This window comes from Mastigoproctus giganteus, chromosome 4 (assembly GCF_048544385.1).
Source record: "Mastigoproctus giganteus isolate SK-2022 chromosome 4, ASM4854438v1, whole genome shotgun sequence".
Classification (NCBI taxonomy): domain Eukaryota; kingdom Metazoa; phylum Arthropoda; class Arachnida; order Uropygi; family Thelyphonidae; genus Mastigoproctus; species Mastigoproctus giganteus.
The window spans coordinates 87675632-87698291 of NC_143578.1; the positions used below are offsets into that span (position 1 = coordinate 87675632).

Here is a 22660-nt window from a genome sequence, read left to right on the forward strand (position 1 = left end):
AAAAAAAAAACCACTTCTACTTCATCCCTCCGTTTGTTCGAAATACCTGTCCAGCTGAGCCTTAAATTAATTTAGGCTATCAACTTCCACAACAAGGGATGAAAGTCTGTTCCACCAACCAACTACCCGCTGGCTAAAGGGAAATTTCCGCACATCTATCCTACATCTGTCTTTCCTCAATTTGAATTTATGCCCTCTCAGGTGATTATTCTGAGCAAGAGGAAGAATTCCAGCATTGAGCATGCTCAAACCATTCAAGGCTTTATACACCTCTATCAGATCACCTCGCCAGTGCCTAGTCTCCAGACACTGTAATTTGCAAAACTTAAGCCTTTCTTCGTAAGAGCAACCCTTTGTTCCATTCACTAATCTTGTTGCCCTTCTCCGTACTCGTTCCAGCAGCTCTACATCCTTCTTAAAATGAGGCCTCCAGACCTGTATACAGTACTCAAGGTGTGGCCTGACCATTGCCTTACACAAGGGAATAATCACCTCCTTATCCCTGCTAGAAAAATTCCTGTATATCATTGACAAGACACCATGAGCTACTCTTGCAGCCTGTCTGCACTGCTCAGAGAACTTCATATCTGCCTGCACAATTACCCCAGGTCCTTTTCATTCTCTTCCACTGTCAGTGTAGTACCACAGAGTTGATACGTTGCTCTGGGGTTGCTGTTTCCCATATGTAGTACTTTACATTTGTCAATGTTAAACTTCATTTGCCACCTCTCAGCCCATCTGCTCAACCTTTCCAGATCCTGTTGCAGCAGCATAGCATCAGTAGTATCCTTAACAACCCTGCCAACCTTTGTATCGTCTGCAAACTTTGACATTAAGCTTGATATACCATCATCAATATTATTTATAAATACAGAAAACAATAATGGACCCAACACTGAACCCTGATGGACTCCACTAATAACATTAGTCCACGATGAGCAGTGTCCATTGATTACCACTCTCTGTCTTCTCCCCCTCAACCACCCCTTTATCCATAGCAGCAATCCATGCCTCCATTGCCACACTGCTCCAATTTGTGCAGCAGTCTTCCATGTGCAACAGTATCAAAAGCCTTTCTAAGATCCAAGTATATAATATCAAAGTTATTCCCTGCATCCAGTTCTTTTGTGACTGCATCATAGTATCCAATCAGATTGGTCAGGCAAGACTTTTCCTTAACAAAACCATGCTGTGTCCGAACTATAACTGAAGTCTTGTCTAGATGATCCTGCAGTGCTTCTTTAACCAGTGCCTCCATTAATTTTCCTGGAACAGAAGTTAAACTCAAGGCCCCCTCATACTTATGAGATCCATAAGTATGAGGGGTTCTTATCACTGGGATATAATTGTATTATCTGAAAAACAAATTCCAAACTTATTTTTTGATGATATTGCAACCGAAATCCAGATGAAACTTTGACTTTAATTACCCTTTGGTGGGGGGAACTGTATGAATCAAAAAAAAAAAAAAAAAAAAAACCTGTTAAAACCCATTCGGTGCTATGTTTGAGTATATCGAAGGCATTAGCATCAGTAGAGGCATATGATGCAAGAAAGCAAGCTTATGCAGCATCAGCCAAAAAAAAACCCCTCCCATTTCATCCCTCCATTCGTTCCAAATACCTGTCCAGCTCTGCCTTATATTTATTTAGGCTATTAGCTTCGACAGCAAAAAATGGAAGCCTGTTCCACCAATCAACTAACTGCTGGCTAAAGGCAAATTTCTGCACATCTATTCTACAACTATCCTTTCTCACTTTGAAACTGTGCCCCCTCAGGTTCTTAGTCTGAGCAAGATGAAGAATCCCATCAGCATTCAGTTTGCTCAACCCATTCAAGGCCTTATACACCTCAATCAGATCATCTCACAGATGCCTACTCTCCAGGTGCTGCAATTTGCAGAACTTAAGCCTTTCTTGGTAAGAGCACTCCTTCCCCTCACCAATCTTGTTGCCCTTCTTTGTACTCGTTCTAGCAACTGTACATCCTTCCTAAAATGAGACCTGTACACAGTACTGTATGTGTGGCCTAACCATTGCCTTGTATAATGGGATTATCACCTCCCTGTCCCTGCTAGCAAAATTCTTATATATCATTGACAAGACTCCATGACTTGCCCTGACAACCCATCTGCACTGCTCAGCAAACTTCATATCTGGCTGCACAATTACCCCAGGTCTTTTTCACTTTCCACTTCCCTGAGTGTAGTACCACCCAGTTGGTACGTTTCTCTTCGGTTATTGCTGTCCATATGCAGTACTTTGCATTTGTCAATGTTAAACTCATTGACTAAATGGGCTGATAAGTTGTCACTTATCAGCCCATTTTCCAAACTTATCTAGATCCAGTTGGAGTAGCATACTGTCATTACTGTCATTAACAACCCTGCCAGCCTTTGTATCATTTGCAAACTTGGACATTAAATCTGATATACCTTCATCAAAATCATTGATAAATATGCAAAACAACAATGGGCCTAACACCCAACCTTTGGGATCTCCACTAATAACATTTGTCCATGAAGAGCAGTGTCCATTGATTACCTCTCTCTGTTGTCTCCCACTCAACCATTCCTTTATCCATTGTAGCAGCTTACCCTTGATGCCATACCTCTCCAATTTGTACAACAGGTAATGCTGCAACTGTCCATTGCCCTATGTGATTATACTTGTTTTGACAGTATTACATGTTTTGACCATGGGATAGTGGTAAATTTTAACTGCTGAGTATAATTGATTATACTTTTTCATATTGAAGGGATTCTACTCTCAAAAATAGGCATCAGAAATATCGATGCATGCATTTTTGCTTAAAAATCACAAAAACTTTATGGGCCTGGTGGATCCTGCATTTCATAATGATGACCAGGCTCTTGAGAAAAATCAGAATTATATATTTTTCTTTTAGTTCCAATGACAGTGGAGCAAGTCAGTCATTTAATGAAGAAGCAGAAATAGATTTTAAGTTGCTGAATTTTTTTTTTTTAATTCAGAATAAAAAAGTAGGCTTAATTCTGAAGAAAGTTATGCACACTTGTAACACAGAAAAAATTAGTATTTAATTGTAATCTGCTTTATATTTATTGAAGTGATTCAATGATCATTTTGTGTATGTTTAATAAATTTAAATTTATTTTTTGTTCCAGCCTTAAAAAAATAATTATATAATATTTTTTTTATGTATATATATATATTTTTTGTTAGTTATTGGCACGTTGGCTTCTGTGGCCATAATGCACCTTTCAAAGTTTTTGCATTTACTCTGATCCAAGCCCGAGGCGGGATTCGAACCCGCAACCTTTGGTTTGCCAGGCAGGCACTTTACCCACCCAGCTAGCCTGGTCAACTTATATTTGTGTAGATAAATTCTTCATAATATAGTATAATATCATAAATTTATATTTCATGTTCTGTGCTCTGTTATACAATAGTAATTATATAATATTACATGATATTAATATGATATAATGATCAACAGTTTTATAATTTATAACATTGAGAATTTTCTGTAGCTATTTTAATATTTCACAATTTTTACTTTTGAGTTTAGAGGTGCTTTCCAAACTTACTTTGTGAAATTACATTTATATTGTTTTTACTTTAACCAAAATGATCATATTACTTTTTAATTCCATTATGATATAGGTCTCAAGGTGTTTATGAAATAGAGGAATTTCTTGATACTGTTGCCTCTACATGTATTGAAAGAGAAACTGCACTAATGCAGAGGTAAATGATATTTGGCTCATTTAAATTGTTTGTTTCATTTAATGCTTTATTGTAATTTACATTGATGTAGAGTAATTGGCATATTGTAATTTATACTGGTAAAGATAATGAATATTTGAGTAGCTTTGATAATTTAAAAAATATATATATTTCAAGTTCCTTATTCATGTAAGTGTTGCAGTGATAAGAAAAACACATTTGTGATGCTGTCAAATAGACTACTATCTTGAAATTATGATGACAGCTTACATCAGATATTGCAGAAATCATTTAAAAACATTAAGAAACTGGCCAACATATATTTTACATGTTTTTTAATCCTTCATTAACATTTCCAAAATTTGCTGGTAGTTTCCTGGAATAGAACTAGTTATTCCAACTAACCCTGAATTAAGTTTTTTCCTTGTTTTCTGTTTTAAACTGGGGGAAAAAAAACTTGTTTTGTTGCAATTTCTTGATACTTGAACCAGGTAATATTAAGCTTTTTTTACCTGAAGGATAAAATGGTCCCTAAGGGTTGTCACAGTAATTCTTCTAGATATGATAGGATTGGCCTTGCTACTTGGGAGTCAACTGATGATTGAACTGATATTTTAATCCCATTTGTGAATTTCGGTGAAGTCAAGTCATTCTGCAATAATCAAATCCTCCGCTAGCACCTTCATGTTGGTGGAACTGTTAGTAACCCTGAGTATACTTCCCCATGCAAGGTGAGAAAAACTGTGCCTAAGTATACTGGATGTAACCACCCAGATGTGTACCAACATAAGCAAGGTCAAGTTATGGTGTTCACATCACAGGAATGCCACTCCCTCTGTGTCAAAAGGCCATTCTAGGTAGTATTTTCCTCTCATTGTCCAGTTCTTATTTGAGGCTTGAAGTGGTGAAACCTGCATTTAGTATCCAGAGCAAAGCTCTGGGAACCATCATCTCTTCCATCATGTGGCACATATGAATGATGTCTTATGAGGAACATCATAGTGTGTTAGTTGTCTGACAGCATCAGGGGCTTCCCCCATCTCTATGGAGGAACATCATAGTGAGATCCAATATTCCTTATATTTCAAGGATACAGCTTTAAAATGGTATTTTGCAGGCTGGCAGCTAGATAGTTGCCAGCCTGCAAAATCTAGGTGTAGATCTAGGTGCCAGCACTCAACCTATTGCTAACTTTATAGGAGGCATCCAGACCAGCTAGTATATAATCTTGCTACCTCTGCTCTGCCAGCTAAGGCTGGAAGCAGTTTCAGTAATGTGTATATTGGGGGGAGTCATTGTTGAGGGGGCCGCACTATGTCACGGAGTTGAGTATATTCTTGTTATGTGTACACCATATTCAAAAATTTCATTAATTCATACATCCCCAGCTGTTTTTACTTTAGCTACTGAGTGCATCATGAATAGGTAAAACTTATCTGCAAAAAGATGTTTCTTAATTTCAAAGATATACATTCAAAGGTCTCATTTCCAGTTCAGGGATGTCCATTTCCAAGTACAATTTGCCAAGCCATGCATATATTTTCTAACAAGGTTTCATTTACTAGTTGCCTCAACTAATAGTCATCTTGGTTTGTCTCAACTAATACTCATAATCTATTTACTCTATGATTCCTTTCACTTCAAAGGTGGTACTTGTGCATATGTCTGCTTTGACATTCCATGTCAGAAATTTCCTGATTTGGAATCTCTTATTTTTGATCTCTTTTCTTTTTCCTGCCCATTGCATGACATTTATCTGTTGCTTCAGTTGTTCTCCCTGAATTCCTTTCTTTCCCCCGCTATACTACCCCAGGGGCTCACATCTGGTGAGTATGGGCTTGGCACACCCAGGGTCCTGAGCTGGATATCATCATTCTTCTTTTTCTTGGTGATTCCCTTCTACTCTCTCTCTCTCTCTCTCTCTCTCTCTCTCTCTCTCTCTCTCTCTCTCTCTCTCTCTCTCTCTCTCTCACAAAGTAATTCAGAAAAATTTTTTTTTGGTTGGTGCAGCATAATACCATATGGCTAATAATAATAATAATAATAATAATAATAATAATAATTATAATAATTTTCCTAACAGTGATACAGTTTTTCTTTGGTGATTTTAATGTTCAAAACTGCAGTTGGCTTCAGTTTTCTAATTACATGACCCAGCTGGTTGAGATGATGAGGCTTTTGGAATTACTGCTAACCTTATACAGCTTGTTGATTCTGTCATACCTATAAATCTTTATTGTGACCGAATTATAGTTGCACTCCTATCTAGATGATCCTGCATTACTTCTTTAACCAGTGACCCCATTATTTTTCCTGGAACAGAAGTTAAACTAACGTCTGTAATTACTTGTGTCGCCTTTTGATCACCTTTGTGAAATTGGGATACATTTGCACATCTCAGTCTGTGGTGACCTCCCTGGAATCCAAGGATGCTCTTATAATTATAGCTAAGGGTTTGCTTATTTTCTTTGCTGCCTCCAATAATATAATTGGATAGATCCTTCCCCCCCCCAGGTGCCTTTCTTATGTTTAACTTCAACAATTTCTTTTCCATTTTTTTCTCAGTTATTGTAAAATCTTTTAGCACCCTGTTTTAGCACCCTAAAGAATTCCTAGTGTGAATGTGATGCAAAATTCATTTTGTTAGCAACCTGAGAAGGATCATCCAAAGTCAAACCATTGATATCAAGTGGACCAATCTGATTCATTCCCTTCCTTTTAGTGTTTACCTAAGTAAAGAAGTCTTTGCTGTTTTTCTTTGCATCCTTTGTCAAGGATTTCTCATAATCTGCCTTCACTTGCCTAGTCTCCTTTGTGACTTGATTATGGACTTCTTTATATCTACTATAGGCTTTTGTGTTGCCTGATATTTTATATGCATTCCATGTATTTTACTTCTCTGCCATGAGTCTCATTAGTTCATATGATATCTATTTAGACTAAACCTTGAACAGTATTTCTTAATTGGTACGAAAAGCCTAGTAGTTTCCATGATTAATTCTTTGAAAGCTTCCTGTTTAGAACCTTTTGCTTCCACGAGATCAGGCAAATGCCCTGATACAGATCTGTTTGAAGTTGATGTCATCAAAAGGGTCTGGGCTCTTTCCCCAGATAAATAAATAAATATTCTGTTTATACTCTGGGATGACCACACGGCCAGAGGAGTTCACAAGATCGATAGAATACAAGAAATTGACCATATTTAGCAGTAACGAGCTTGAACTCCGGTCACTCAAAGCATGTGTACTTATGCACCCTTGTGCTTGACCACTCAGCTAAGATGGCGGAATATCTCCTGCAGAAACTCTACAACTCCTGCTTGAGAAATGAGGTCTTTCCTTGCTCATGGAAGTGTGCTACTCTTATAATTCTACCGAAAAGTAACCAATCACCAGAAACCCACACTCCTACCAGCTCCACATTGCCTTAATCTCTATAATTGGTAAAATTCTCAAGTAATTTATTGCCACCAGATTTACTGATGCATACAAAGATAAAGGCGTGTAATTGCCCAACCAATACTGATTTAAAAAGGGGCTGTATGCTTAGAATGACATCATAATAGAAGAATCACTGTGCAATCCAACCATACCCAGATAACTTGGCACTAGGGGCTGCCCCCAAGGGTTAATTCTTGGTACACTCTGCCACAATGTGGCTTTCAACACCTGGCTTGTGAAGGAGCATCAGAATTGACCAACATCATCCAGCTGTTATATGCAGATAACTTGGCCATTATTGCTTATGGAGACATGAGATGATAACTTGAAGACATCTCTAATGCCATTCTTGAAGACCTTGCTGAATGGTGCAAAAAGAGTAAGCTGAATGTCTCCACAATAAAAACAAGTCAAATGCTCCTCAAAGGGTCCTTGAATGCCCTAAGACCCCCACCATTAAATATAGAAGGCAAAAAATTAAACAGGAGAGTTCTTACAAATAGTATTCAATTGGATATCGTGCCCCAGACTAGAGCAGCAATGCAATGGGCACAAAGTAGCAGGAGTGCTGTGGCTCGGGGGGGAGAACCGAGTGGGGTGATTGTCTAACACATTACAGCCTAAAAAATGTGTGACTTGTGAAATATTTGTAAACCTTTCTGGAACAGGACATGATCTAGCCAAGGAGGATGTCTTTGTGTGTGCTAGGTGCACACAAAGTGGGGGATGCATCAAGTTCTCAGCTGCCCAATTCAATGCCAGAGATCACTCTTGTGCATCAGTTAACACAACAGAAATCTTCAAGGCAGAATGTGCTGGTCCCACAGAAGCTAGTTATTGTTAGTAACTCCATTGTCAGGGAGACGGGTAATATATTGTGTAAAAAGGATAGGTGGGTATGTCTGCCAGGGGCAAAGGTTGATGATGTTATAAAGCAAATATCATATTTTAAGGGCACAAAAGGTGATATTGTTGTACATGTTGGCACTAATGACATTAACAGTAGGAGACCTGCAGATTTACTTAACAAGTATAGGTCAATGTTGAATAAAAGTCGAAAGTTAGGATTAAATTTGAAAGTGTCTGCAATTCTGCCCTGACATGATAGGAGGGAGTACATGATGACAGCCTTGTCAATAAATTCGGCCCTGGAAAGATTCAGTAAGGCCTAGGGAATGAAAATTTTTTCAGCATGGTCTGTGCTTGTTAACAGGAAACACTGCTTCTACAGGGATGGGATACATTTAAATAGAAGGGGTGCAAGAGTGTTTGCTGATGCTATCGAGGCAGTGTTAGGTGGGTCGTAAAACTGCTAGCTTGGGGAGGGGGGATTCACAGACTAAAAGATTAACAGTAGCCACAGGAAGAAGTGAAAGTGATTCTTGCATTGCTTCTGTTAGAATGAGCAGTGACCTGGAGGATGGGGTGCTGAGGATTTCAGGGACTGGTGGGAGTCATCATGGAATAAATAAATACATGGGCTGAGTTAGGATTACTAAGGATAAGAACAGGTGCATGTGCACTTGCATGTACACCAATATTAGGAGTATAGTAAATAAATTTGATGAATTTGAAATGCTGATCAAGACTTGAAAGGTGGATAATGTTGAGATATCAGAGACTTGGTGTCACAGATATATGCAGTGCAGAATTGGAAATTGGGAAGTACAGTGTGTTCAGAAATGATAGACAGAATAGGAAAGGAGGAAGGGTTATGCCGTTTAGTTAAGAAACACGTTTAGTTAAGAAAATTGAGGAGAGACAGTTGTAGAATAGATGTGCAGAAGTATGTCTTTAGCCAGCGGGTAGTTGATTGCTGGAACAGACTTCCATATGTTGTTGTGGAATTTGTTAGCTTAAATAAATTTAAGGCTGAACTAGACAAACATTTGGAGTGACTAGATTGGTAATATTGGTAATCATATGCCTCAACTAATGCTAATGCTATATATTAGCAATATTTTATTTGTCATTTCCGAGTTGCGTAAGCTCGACTTATGTAAGAAGTCCTGGCAAGTATCTTTTACATATGTCGGGGATAGGCTGTAATTAATAATAACATTGAATACCATGTAGCTAAATTGGTCTCCTTATTCACACTCATCTTCATCCACTAAGGCATAGGTCAATAAATTAACTGTTTTTATATAAATGATCATGTATTCACAGATCAAGGCTATTCTAAAAGTCAAGTCAGGATTAAGGTCTCGTAGAGCTGGTCATAAGTTAAGTTCACAATGAACGCACGATGAATTTTGCTAGAATATTAAGGGAAAGGATTAGATTTCTTATCATATGACTGATTTTGAACTGGTTTTATTGTATGAGGATTAAGGAATTAGAGGTTTCTGTTATATGATTCTAGGATATTAACAAATTGGGGGTTAGCCTCCTGTCTTGTTACTATTCTTTAAGAACATCTTAACTTTGTACTTGGATCAATAGAAGGTATAGTGGTGGGGGCAGGGTCTTTATTTCAGTTATTGACATTTTTTTAACTTATTACATTTTTATATATATATATATTTTTTTTTTTTTTTATTTGTTCTAAACTCCTGCCTTTGAATATATGAATGTAACTATTAAATATTTTCATACCTTTATTTTGAGTCAAATGATTCCATGGTATTAATATAATTTATTTCTATAATATATAGTATATATTATTATAAATATATAATAGATATCTCTATAATATATTTCTTATTGGTTGCACTTCTTTATAAAGTCTGATTGTGGAGTTATCAGAGATTAAGGTAGTGTTTTTGAAATTTTACTAGTGATCCTTACACAAAATGTGGTAGGCATTATATGATTTAGTTATATGGCAGTGTGTTATGTCTGAATTATCTTCTTATATTCATTTTAAATAAGTTTTTTACGACTTTATTCAATATAAGATTTTGGCAATCTATACATTTAAACTTGTATACGGGGTAATTTCTGGATAGAGCTTTTGTTGGGAATGGAAATGGTAATATATTGCTTTTTATTAGATTTTTGTAGCTGAGCAGCTATTTATATATTTTTCGTCGGTTATTTTAATAGTTTTGGTAACCATTTTTCTTAAAGTTTTGAAAAATTCTATTAATTTCTTTTTTTTTTTTTTTTTTTCCAGAGCTTTCTATATAAAAACAGTGAACTTTTAGGATAAAGCTCTTAAGTTGATTGGAGTTACACTTTAGGAAAGCCCTAGTGTCTGTAAGGTGTATATGTTTAATAATAGGGAGTCGTTATATCTAGTGAATGGACATTTAGGAATAGTAAAATGCTTTCTTCTTTTTCACATGTAAGCTCTGTGTAGTAGTAGTAATAGTGGCATGTGATGCAAGAAAGCAAGCGTATGAACTTATGCAGCATCAGCCAAAAAAAAAAAATAAATAATAAAATAAATAAATAAAAAAAAATTCACACAACCATTCCCTCTAAATGTTTGTCCAGTTTCTCCTTAAATTTATTTAACCTATCAACTTCCACAACGACAGATGGAAGTTTGTTACAGCAATTAACCACCTTCTGGCTAAAGGCAAATTTCTGCAAATCTCTTCTACCTCTGTCTTTCCTCAATTTGAATTTATGCCCACGACTAGGTTCCTAATCTGAACAAGTGGAAAAATCCCATCAGAATTCAGTTTGCTCAACCCATTCAAGGCCTTATACACCTCAATCAGATCACCTTGCAGGTGCCTAGTCTCCAGCCGTAGAAATTTTCAGAATTTTAGCCTCTCTTGGTAAGAGGATCCCTTCATTCCCCTCACCAATCTAGTTGCCCTTTCTATGTACGCACTCAAGCAAAGCTACATCCTTCCTAAAATGAGGCCTCCAGACCTGTATGCAGTACTCAAGGTGTGGCCTGACCATTGCCTTATACAGAGGGACAATCACCTCCTTTTCCCTTCTAGAAAAATTCCTGTATATCCTTGACAAAACCCCATGACCTGCCCTGGCAGCCTGTCTGCATTGCTCAGAAAACTTCACATCTGACTGCACAATTACTCTCAGGTCTTTTTCATTTTCTATCACCTTAAGTGTAGTACCACACAGTTGGTACGTTCCTCTGGTGTTACTTCTACCCATATGTAGTACTTTGCATTTGTCAATGTTAAACTTCAGTCCACTTCTCAACGGAGAAATATGGCCTTAGTTGCTAATGCTCCTGAAAACCAAATAACAATAACAACACTTCTCAGCCCATCTTCCCAAATTTTCTAGATCCAGTTGCAGTAGCTCACTGCCATTACTGTCATTAACAACCCTACCAACTTTTGTATCATCTTCAAACTTCAACACTAAGCCTGATATACTTTCATCAATATCATTGATAACTACACAAAACAACAGTGGATCCAACTCCGAACCCTGTGGGACTCCACTAATAACAACTTCGTTGTTATTAGTGGAGTCAACGAAGAGTAGCACCCATTGATTACCACCCTCTGTCTTCTCCCGCTCAACCATCTTTTTATCCATTGTAGCAACTTACCCTTAATACCATTCTGCTCCAATTTGTACAGTAGTCTTCCATGCGCAACAGTGTCAAAAGCTTTCCTGAAATCCAAGTATATGATATCAAAATTATTTTTTGCATCCAGTTCCTTTGTAACCACATCATAATATCCAATCAGGTTTGTCAGACAAGACTTTCCCTTAACAAACCCATGCTGTGTCTGAATTAATGCTGCAATCTTGTATAGATGATCCTGCAATTCATTTTTAACCAATGACTCCATTATTTTATCTGGAACAGAAGTTAAACTACTGGTCTGTAATTACTCGTATCACCTGTCAATCGCCGTTTGTGAATTGGGGATATATTTGCACATATCCAGTCTGTGGGAACCAACCCTGAGTCCAAGGATGCTCTCATTATTATGGCTAAGGGTTTGCTTACTTCCTTTGCCACCTCCTTTAATATAACTTGATAGATCCCATCCACTCCAGGTGCCTTTCTTATGTTTAACTTCAACAATTTCTCCTCCATTTTGCTCTCAGTTATTATAAAATCATTAAGCACCCTGCTACAATTCGATAAGCTTCTGGCATTTTCAGTCCTTAATAACTCCTCATGTGTGAATGTAGATGCAAAATATTCATTCAGTTTGTTTGCTATCTGAGCAGGATCATCAATATCAAGTGGATCAATCAGATTCATCCCCTTCCTTTTAGAGTTTATATAAGTAAAGAAATCCTTGCTGTTTTTCTTAGCATCCTTTGCCAAATATTTCTTGTAATATGCCTTCACCTGCCTAACCTCCTCCTTTGTGACTTGATTACAGACTGTGTGTATGTGTGTGTGTGTGTGTGTGTGTGTGTGTGTGTGTGTGTGTGTGTGTGTGTGTGTGTGTGTGTGTGTGTGTGTTAAAAAGAATTATACACGAAATTGTTTAATTCTTTTAGCTCACATGATGAGATGATTAATATATTGTCTATGTATCTGCCCTGATATGTAGATTGGAGGGGTAAATTGTCTTCAGCTATTTCTTAGGACATGTTCATGAAAATGTCTGTGTGGTTGGTGGGAAATTTCCCTTACTATGTTTAGTTTTTTTTGACGTGAAAAATGTCTATACTGGGGGTCCCCTAGAGGATCAGGGTCTCACGAAAAGTGAAATGCTTAACTGCTGCTATATCTCCGAAACTAATAGACAAAAGTATAAACAATTTATACTTATTTTGTCGGGTATATAATGCCATTGATGAATATGCAAGAAAAAATTAGAAATTTTGATATTTAATATAATTTTTTTTCGAAAAAACTAAAATGTTCACGTTTTGGTCATTTGCCCTTGCACCTTGGTTACTTTCACTTTCAATAGCAGTGATGCAACAAGTGCAGTGACACAACAAGTACAATGCATATGCCCAAGAAAACTCAGTTGTATGCAACAATTTGCATACAATTGAGCAACAAAACTGTTGCCCTTTGAATAACTCTACAAGGATATATAACTAGATTTCAAATCGGGTTTTTAGTTTTCGAGAGTTGAACAACTCGTTAAAGTAACTACTTTGTTCAATTACTTTGCGTTTCTCAAGCAGTGTGGTTGTGTTTCATTTAGTTAAGTTGTGACAATGCCGAAAGTTACATCAACTAAACATGTTCAAAGATTTCGACAAAATCACAAATCTAACGTTGAAAAGCAAGCACATTTCTCCACTTTCTGGAATCAACATTCAACCTTAAACTCGCATCAGATCTTACAAAATCTACTATGCGTGGTCAATCATGTATCGACCACGCATAGTTTGAATTGTTTCAACTATGTATCCTACTTTAGTTACCACAAACCTACTTTAGTTACCACAAACCTTTATTGTTGATTGTAAATGAAAATACTGAATAAAATAAAGCATGATTTTATTAAGCTTAAATTTTTCATTTCACATGACGTTTTAACGGAACCACCTTTGGCTCCATGGAGGTAATGCCGATTTTTTTTATTTAGAACAAATAAGAAACAAAATGGCAATAACTCATTAAAATGATATACAGCAATTTTACTAGCAGGGATAAGGAGGTGATTGTCCCTTTGTATAAGGCAATCGTCAGGCCACACATAGTGTGTGGTATACAGGTCTGGAGGCCTCATTTTAGGAAAGATGCAGAGCTCTCGGAATGAGTACAGAAGGGTAACAAGATTGGAGAGGGTAACGAAGGGGTCCTCTTATCAATAAAGGCTTAAGTTCTGCAAATTGCAGCTTCTGAAGACTAGGCACCTGCGAGGTTATCAAATTGAGGCGTATAAGGCTGTGAATGGTTTGAGCAAGCTCAGTGCTGATGGGGGTTCTCCCTCTTGCTCAGATTACTCACCTGAGGGGACATAAATTCAAATTGAGGAAAGACAATTGCAAAATACATGTGCAGAAATTTGCTTTTATCCAGCGGGTTATCAATAGTTGGAACAAACTTCCATTTGTTGTAGTGGAGGTCAACAACTTAAATACGTTCAAGGCAGAACTAGACAAACAGTTGGAGTGGACAAACATTGAGAGTCATTTACCACCTAGGTGGTAGGTGACCCTCATCAACCGGTGCAATACCACCACTTTGCTTATTGGAGGCTTGAAGTGGTGGAACCTATGTTTAGTCTCCAGAGCTAAGTTCTGGTCAACCCTTCCCCATCTCTTCCATCATGCAGTATGACTGATGACTTTTGAGGTTATGATGAACAGCGAGATTCAATCTTCCTTACATTTCGAGAGTACAGCTCTAAAACAGTGTTCACAGGCCGGCCACTAGTTAGTACACCGGACCGAACCTATTGGTAACGCTTTAGAAGGCTTCCAGATCAGCTAGTGTATAATCATGCTATCTCTACTCTGCCAGATAGTGACTGGAGGGAGTCCGAGTTGTGTGTATGGGGGGGGGGCATTGTTGAGGCCACGTTATATCAAGGATCTGGGTATATTCTAATCATGTGTACACCATATCCAAAAATTTCATTACTTCGTACTGCATGCCCCCCCCACATTTTTGTTTTACTATTGAATACATTATGAAATGGCAAACTAATAGAGTAAGCTTATCTGCGAAAAGATCTAAACCTCCCAAAACACTTCCTGGTTCATTTCACAAATATACATGGTCTCAGTTCTAATCTCAGCAACGTCCATTTTCACTTGCAGTCTACCATGTACTTTTTCTGACCAAATCTCAGTTATCGGTTGATTCAACTACTACTCATCTCAGTTGCCTAAATTATTTGCTGTATGATTCTTGTTGCCTCCTCAAAGGTGGTACTTATGCATATGTCTGTTGCGATATTCCCTCTCAAAGACTTCGTAATTTGGAATCTCCTATTTTCGAACTTCTCTGGCTTAAACTCTCTCCATGTCATTGTGTCAAATTCATCTGTTGTCTCCACCATTCTCCCAACTCCACTAATCACTTGGAGCTCTTTGACTTCCTCTCTTTGCAACTTGACTTTCTTCAGTCCAACTTTCCTAACAGTGAGTTAATTTTCTTTGGTGATTTTAATGTTCACAATTCCAGCTGGCTTCCATTTTCTAGTCACACCTACCCAGCTGGTCGAGATGCCGAGACTTTTGCAATTACTAATGATCTTGCACAGATTGTTTATTTACCTACAAGAATACCGGACAATCCTAACCATACAGCCAACATGCTTATCTCTTTCTCACAAACAACCCTTCTAAGTACACGTCGAAGTGAATGGTCCTTTAGGCACCTCAGATCACAACTTGGTGATTATCTCTTCTGCAATGGGGCCTTTATCTCATGGCTATTTCCAGCCTCATATTGTTTGGCATTACAAGAATGCAAATTGGGATGACCTGCGAGATTTCTTTTCTTCTTTCCCTTGGTCAGAGTACTGTTTCAAAACTCCTGATGTCTACGTTTGCTCAGATCGTGTCAGTGAAATTATTCTTGCAGGAATGGAAACCTTTATTCCACACTCCATCTTAAAATCTCATCCTTTATCTAAACCTTGGTTTTCCAATAAATCTGCTAAGGCTGTTTAAGAAAACAATGTTGCATATCGTTATTGGCTTGTTTCCAATTCTTCAGTTGTCCCCCAAGGTTCATTTCTTTCCCCCACCCTTTTCCTCTTGTATATTAATGACCTTCTTCCATTGACCAGAAATCCTATCCATAGTTTTGCAGATGATAGCACATTGCATTCCACTTTCCAGTTTGAGAAACTTCACCCTGCTCAATTAGCTTCAACTTCTTGAATATCCACTACCAGTTCCTTCAATGCCGATCTCCCGGTAATTCTCCTTTGGGGCATTGATAACTTAGTCGATTTCAATTCTTCTAAAACTCAGTCTTGTCTTATTTCTCGCAAAAAGGATTCTTCTTCTCTTATGCTTATCTTTGGTGACACTGATTTCTAGGCAAGACGATATATCTCTTTTGGTGATTTCCCTGACTTATAATTTCTCTTGGCACAAGCACATTACAAATATTGCTTCCTCTGCATCTATAAATCTTGGTTTTCTCTTTTGCTCTCGGTGTTACTTTTCATCGAAACAGCTGTTTACTCTGTTCAAATCTCAAATCTGCCCTACAATGGAATATTGTTCTCACATCTGGGGCGGTGCCCCCATAATCTTTCTCTCAGGCTTCAAGATTCCATTCAGAAGAAGGCAGTTATGTTAATTAATGACTCCTCTCTAACAGAGTCTCTCCCCTCGCTGTCTCAGAGACGTACTGTTTCTGCTGCATGCCTTTTCTACAGATACTTCTAAGGGCACTGTTCTTCTGAATTGGCTTCTATAATTCCTGCTCTCTTTTTGAAAACAGTCCAAGCCATGCTGCCACCAGCCAACATGCATTTTCTGTCCAACTTCAAACTCACAGAACCAAGTTTCCATCTTTCTCGTTTATTCATTCAACTGCCATTTCTGGAACAACCTTCCTTCATATGTATTTCCTGAAAATTGCAGTCTACAGAAGTTGAAATCAACAAATATCTTCTTTCGTCTTCTCAACCTCGAACTCAAGCACGGTACTAAATATTGTAGGTTCTAATACATCTCGTGTTTGGGGGTTTCATAAAAATAAAATAAAATAAAAACAATAATAAATGGTCTATAATTTCCACAAACTCATGAATTTCATCTCCGCCATTGTCTTCCAGGTTTTCTTCTAGTTCCTCTTGGGTACCGTTCTGTTATTTTCTTAGTCCATCTGTCATCATGTCTTCGAGCTATGTGTCCTGCCAAAGACCATTTTAGTTCTTTAGTTTTGATAAGAATGTACTTTACTTGAGTTTGCTGCCTAATCCATGTGTTTATCTAACAGTCTGATTCCCAATATAATTTGTTCCATTCTTCCCTGTGCAGTTCTCAGCTTCTCTTCCATTCTTTTGGTGAGTACCGAAGTTTTGCTTCCATAAGTCATGGTGGGGAGTATACATTGGTTCATTATTTTATGTTTCAGACAAACTAGGATATTGCTCTTCAGTATGTGACTATTTTCCTGAATGCTATCCATCCAAAATTTATTCTTCTCTTGACTTCCAGCCATTTATCATTATTACAGCTAATAACTTTTCCCAGATAAGTATATGACTCCACCTTTTCAATTACTGCTCCTTCAATCATTATGTTCCTTCCCATGGCATACTTGTTCATCATTACTTTTATTTTAACTATGTTCATCTTTAGTCCAAACTCCTTACTAACTCTACATAGCTGATTAAGAATTTCCTCTAATTCTTTGGGATCGTGTCTTATGACCACAATGTTAACTGAAAATTTTAAATGATTTAGGTACTATTCATTCACATTGACTCCTTTCTGCGACCAGTCTAACTTCTGAAAGCTTCTTCAAGGGCAACAGTAAACAGCTTCGGAGATATTGTGTCTCCTTGTTGAACTCCTTTCTCGATTTTAAATTTGCTACTGTCTTTGTCTAGTCTAATAAAGGAGGTAGAGTTCTCATATATTTTCTTCAAAATCATAATATATGGGGTACCTATGCCTTTTCTTTCCACTGCCCAAAACATTGCCTTATGCTGTATGGAGTCAAATCCCTTTTCATGATCCACAAATGCCAGGCATAATGGTGTTTTATATTCATTTGCTTTCTCCATTAGTTGTGATATTATGTGAAGGTGATCCATAGTTGAGAATCCTGTCCTAAAGCCAGCTTGCTCTTTCGGTTGATTCTCATCAAGTATTCTTTCTAATCTGTTAGTAATGGCCCTTGTGAACAACTTGTAGATGTGGGATAACAAGCTAATTGGTCTATAATTTCCAATTTCTGATTTATCTTCTTTCTTATGCAGCAAAACTATGATTGCCTTATTCCACTGCTTAGGCGTCACACTTTTTGTAATGCATTTTGCGAAGAGCCTTGCCAGTTTTTGTGTTATGTCTCTTCCTCCCAATTTTAACAACTCTACAGTAACTTCATCTTCCCCCGGGGCTTTCTGATTCTTCATTTTCTTCAGCGCCTTCTCTACCTCATCAGGAAGAATATCGGGTATGTCGTATGTGTTGCTAATTTGCGATCCATCTTCCCCACTGCTGGCATCATTCCCTCGCTCCTTGTATAATTCTCTATAGTAGTCTTCTGCTATTTGAATTATGCCTTCTCTGCTGTTTATAAGTACACCATCGCTATTCTTCAGTTTCAGTGTCATTTGTCTTTCTGTATTACTGCTCATGGCTGCTGATTTAAGTCCTTTGCTTTCCCTTAATGATTGTTCTACTTTTCTTGTGTTAATTCTTCTTGTGTCCTCTCTGAGTCTCTTTCTAATGGCTTTGCATAACTCTGTATACTCAATTTTCTCCTTGTCAGTGTTTATCTTGCTCTTCATTTGTTGCCTTTGGTTCATCATAAAAAGTGTTTCTTGACTAATTTTTTCTTCTTTGGATTTCTTTTTCCCTATAGGTTTCTTGGGCTTTATCACTTTTAGACAGTTGTAGTATTCCTCGTCAATATCTTGGTCCTGAGCAGTCTGCAGAATCTCAAACTTGTTCTTAAGTTCCAGTAAATATTGCTCTTTCTCCTCTTCTGTTATCTCAAAGACCTTTGTATTATTTACTTGAGTCGGTTTTTTCCTTTCCTTTCCTACATCTATATCAAGTGTGCATCTTACCATTCTGTGATCACTTCCAACATTTACCTTATTCAGGACGGTAAAATCATTCACGATATATCTTCTGTTAGTGAGGATGAAGTCGATTTCATTAGTTGTTAATCCATTTGGACTCTTCCATATCCACTTTCTGTTCACCCTTTTCTTGAAAAAAGTGTTCATTACTGACAATCTTTGAGATTCTGCAAATTCCACAAGTCTTTCACCTCTTTCATTTCTTTCACCAATTCCAAAATTTCCTATAGTTTCCCTTTCTCCGCTGTTTTGTCTCTCCAACCTTATCATTGAAGTCTGCCATAATGACAGTGGGTTTCCTGCTCATCTAGAAGACTCAATTTCGGTGTACATTTCTTCAACCTCTTCATCATCATGGCTCATGTTGGTGCATAAATCATTATAACTTTTAGCTTGTACCTCTTAGAAATCTTGAGTATTAGTCTTGACACTCTTCGTGATATATTTTTGAATTCCAAAATGTTGTTTTTTATATCTTAATGGACCAGAAACCCAACTCCACCTTTGCTCCTTTCACTGTTTCCATTGGTGTACAGCAGATTTCCACTTGATAAACTTATAAGTGATTCATTTCTTCTTGTTTCAGCCAAACCGATGATAGCCCAATTCACATTTTCTAGTTCCTTTTCCAGCTCTAATATCCTGTCTTCACCGATGAGCGATCTTACGTTGTAACAGGCCAAGTTCAGTTTCTGTGCATGGCAGCCTGATTTTAGCACTCTCTACTTCCACTCTGATCCTCTCGCTGCCTAAGAGGGGGACTGGGAGCCATTTGTTTCGTCATGCTGTCATATGCTGGAGGGTTTAGTCTTTCCTCTTTTCTCAAGTCTGACCAGGCGCCTTGAAGAGAACCACTTTACACGTTTGGTGCCACCTAAGTGACATAACAGGGCTTACCATCGAGAAGGTGTGCATGAGTGGATTTTAGGGAGGTAGGCCAACCGGAACTTCTCTTAAATCTTCTGTCATAGAAAGATATTGGATCCATCAGTGTTTTAGACTGAGTGTCTGATAACACAAAGAATACCTGTTCCCTTCTAAGCCCCTTCTATCATAATCCCTAATTTACCTACATAGTGAAGATGTTCTCACAAAGAGTAGCATAAACATAACATACCATTTCAGTTTACACATCAAAGAGCATTTGTTTGGAACAAAGTTCCATCCATTTGATGGAACAAAGAGCATTTGTTCCATTGTCCCTCATCAAGTTTTGTGTGCCAGGGCAAAAGTTCCACAGAAATGTTTCAAATGATGAAGCAAATGTATGGAGGAACTTATCTCTCTCATGCATGTGTGCTTGAGTGGCATAAACATTTCGCCTATAAAAGAGAATCACTGGAAGATGACGAACATCTGGGCCTAGCAAAAATGGATGGAACACCAGAGTTGATTGGAAAGGTGCTGGAAATCATTAAATGACTGATGTGCAACACTGAATAATTTCAGAAGATTTTTGTATGTTAATAAGGTAACCATTTGACAAATAATAACCCAGGATTTGAAGAAAATGAAGGTCTGTGTGCAGTTTGTTTCGCATTCATTAACATTCATTAACAGACAGTGAATGGGTGCGAGTTAAACACTGCACAAAACTCAAGGCCACAGAAAGCAAACCCAACTTCCTGAATTTTATTGTTACAGTTGATGAGATGGGGTGTTTTCTGTACGACCCTGCAGTGAAGTGACAAAGTGAGGAGTGCAATTTGGCAACTCTCCCAAAGCCAAAAAAGCTCATAAAGAAAGGTCAAAAATCAAAACAATGCTCATCACTTTTTACAATAGCAGGGGAATTGTGCACAAAGAGGTTGTGCCCAATGGCCAAAGTGGTACTGATGCCTACTAACTGGACATTTTGAAATGTTTGTTGCAGAGAATCTGCCGTGTGTGGCCTCAATATGGAGAAGACAATAGTTGGTTCCTCTTGCATGACAATGCACCAAGCCACAAAAGAGTAGCAGCGAGACAGATGGCTAACACCAATCCATTAATCCTAGAACAATCTGATAGGAACCTCTAACCCCTTAATCCCTCAATATTCTAGAACCAGGTCCTCATTGTGAACCTAACCCGAATTTTTGTTCCCTAAGTTTTGTATCTAGGAAACAGAAATCCAGGAGCTAAAAGTGGTGAAGGACAAAAAAGATTTAGGGGGGTTATGATTCAGTCAAGCATGAAATTTTCCATTCAGTGTTAACATTATTAACATTATGTAGGAAGGCATATGGTGTCCTGCCTATGATATATATAGGACCTTCACAATAAAGGAAAAGTGTGTCATCAACCCTTTGTAAGATGATGGTGAGAATGCATTTAGGTTATTGTTATTAGGTCTGGAGATCACACTTGAAGAAAGACATGGAACTTCTAAAAAAAATTCAGAAGAGAGTACCGAGATTGGTAAGGGGAGGGTGGGCTAATTAATGTCCATAGGAAGAATGACTTAGAAGACAAAGGCTGCAAAGTTTAGAAATTGGACATCTTGTGGGGTGGAGAACTCACATAGTTATATAAGGCCTTGAAGGAAATCACTAAAATGAATAAGGAAAATATATTTTCACTGGTAGAAGAGAGAAGAACTAGGGGAGATAAATACAAAAACATTTTAGGAGTGTCAGCAGGCTACATCACATGGTTTACTTTTAGGGAGTGTGTTATCGATAACTAGAATGAATTGCCTGTCACAATGGTCAAGGCAGAGTATTTGGTAAAATTCAAAGTTTAATTGGACAGGCCACATTTTGGTGACAGGGAAGGTATGAGTGATAGAAAATTTTCTTTCTTTTTGGCAGTTTCTGAAAAAGTCTACTTGCATTCATTTAACATTATAATATTATGGTTAGATGTATAATCTTAATCTTATGGTTAGCTATATGATCTTAACCTCAACTTTATGAATAATTATTCATATAAATGCAGCCAAATTATTAAACTTAGTGTGTGAATCTGACTGTAATAAGGACAGGAATTCAGGTATGTAGGTATTTATTGTTATTATTTAATTTACCTTATTGCTATTTATTAACATTCGATCCATGAATCTCAACTTAACTATTAAAATTTCTGTTAATTAACTATGGATCTGTTGAGTATATATTTATCTATTAAGTAAGAAGGTTTGTACATAAATAAGATAATCCAAAACTGAATTAAATAATCTTGTGTAATTTTGTTAATCTCCAGTTTTTACTGTCTTTACAGCCACTGAAGAAGTGGTACAGAAAGTACTTGAAATGTCTGAGATAAATTGTAGTTCTTTAAGAAATTAATGATGATTATACTTTATGCATGTTAATTGCTTACCGTTCACCATGAGTATGACCTTGTCTCTTCAACCAAAGAAGTTTAATGACAACTCGCTCAATTCTCATATTAAGCCTAGCCACCAGCCAGCTAGCTAATATCAAATGTTATATCAAAGAGGCCAATAAAAATCAGTATACACAGTATAAATGGCATACAGGAATACCAATTTAACAAGTGGAGAAAAGTGCCCTGTCTCCTGGCATGATGCAGCAGGTCTTCTGTATAATAAAAATTACAATGACAGAAAGGAGTTCTCGATGGTACTACAGTGTTTTCACTCCCTTATTGCTTGTTTTAGGAGGTCTTGGTTCAAATTTTATTGAATACTGGAGGAATTCTTAAAGGTCTTTTTAATTGGGCTGTAAGTTGATTTCAGATAGAGGGAGTAGAGCCCCACCCCACCCCATCCCTTCATGATTTATTTTGGTGTACATATTATTCTATGTTTTTTTTTTGGGGTGCATTGGTTTATGAAGATAGAAAAACACTATCAACTGAGTACCATAAGAATTAGCATATTATGGAATGAATTATCACTGATGTACCAAAAATTTCCTAGGACAAGAACTACAAAAAAAAACCAAACCCAATAGAAAACCTAAAATAAAAATGATTTTGA

General features: G+C 37.4%; 1 protein-coding gene across 1 annotated transcript in view; it reads left to right on the top strand.

Annotated features, from left to right (window-relative positions):
- The window catches only part of LOC150086889 (dynein axonemal heavy chain 12-like), a 143680-nt gene that overhangs the window by 87091 nt on the left and 33929 nt on the right, over positions 1-22660 (top strand). The window contains exon 7 of the mRNA XM_090372311.1: positions 3645-3728. Within this exon, the coding sequence (XP_090228437.1) occupies positions 3645-3728 (84 nt within the window). The remainder of the gene's footprint in view (positions 1-3644; positions 3729-22660) is intronic.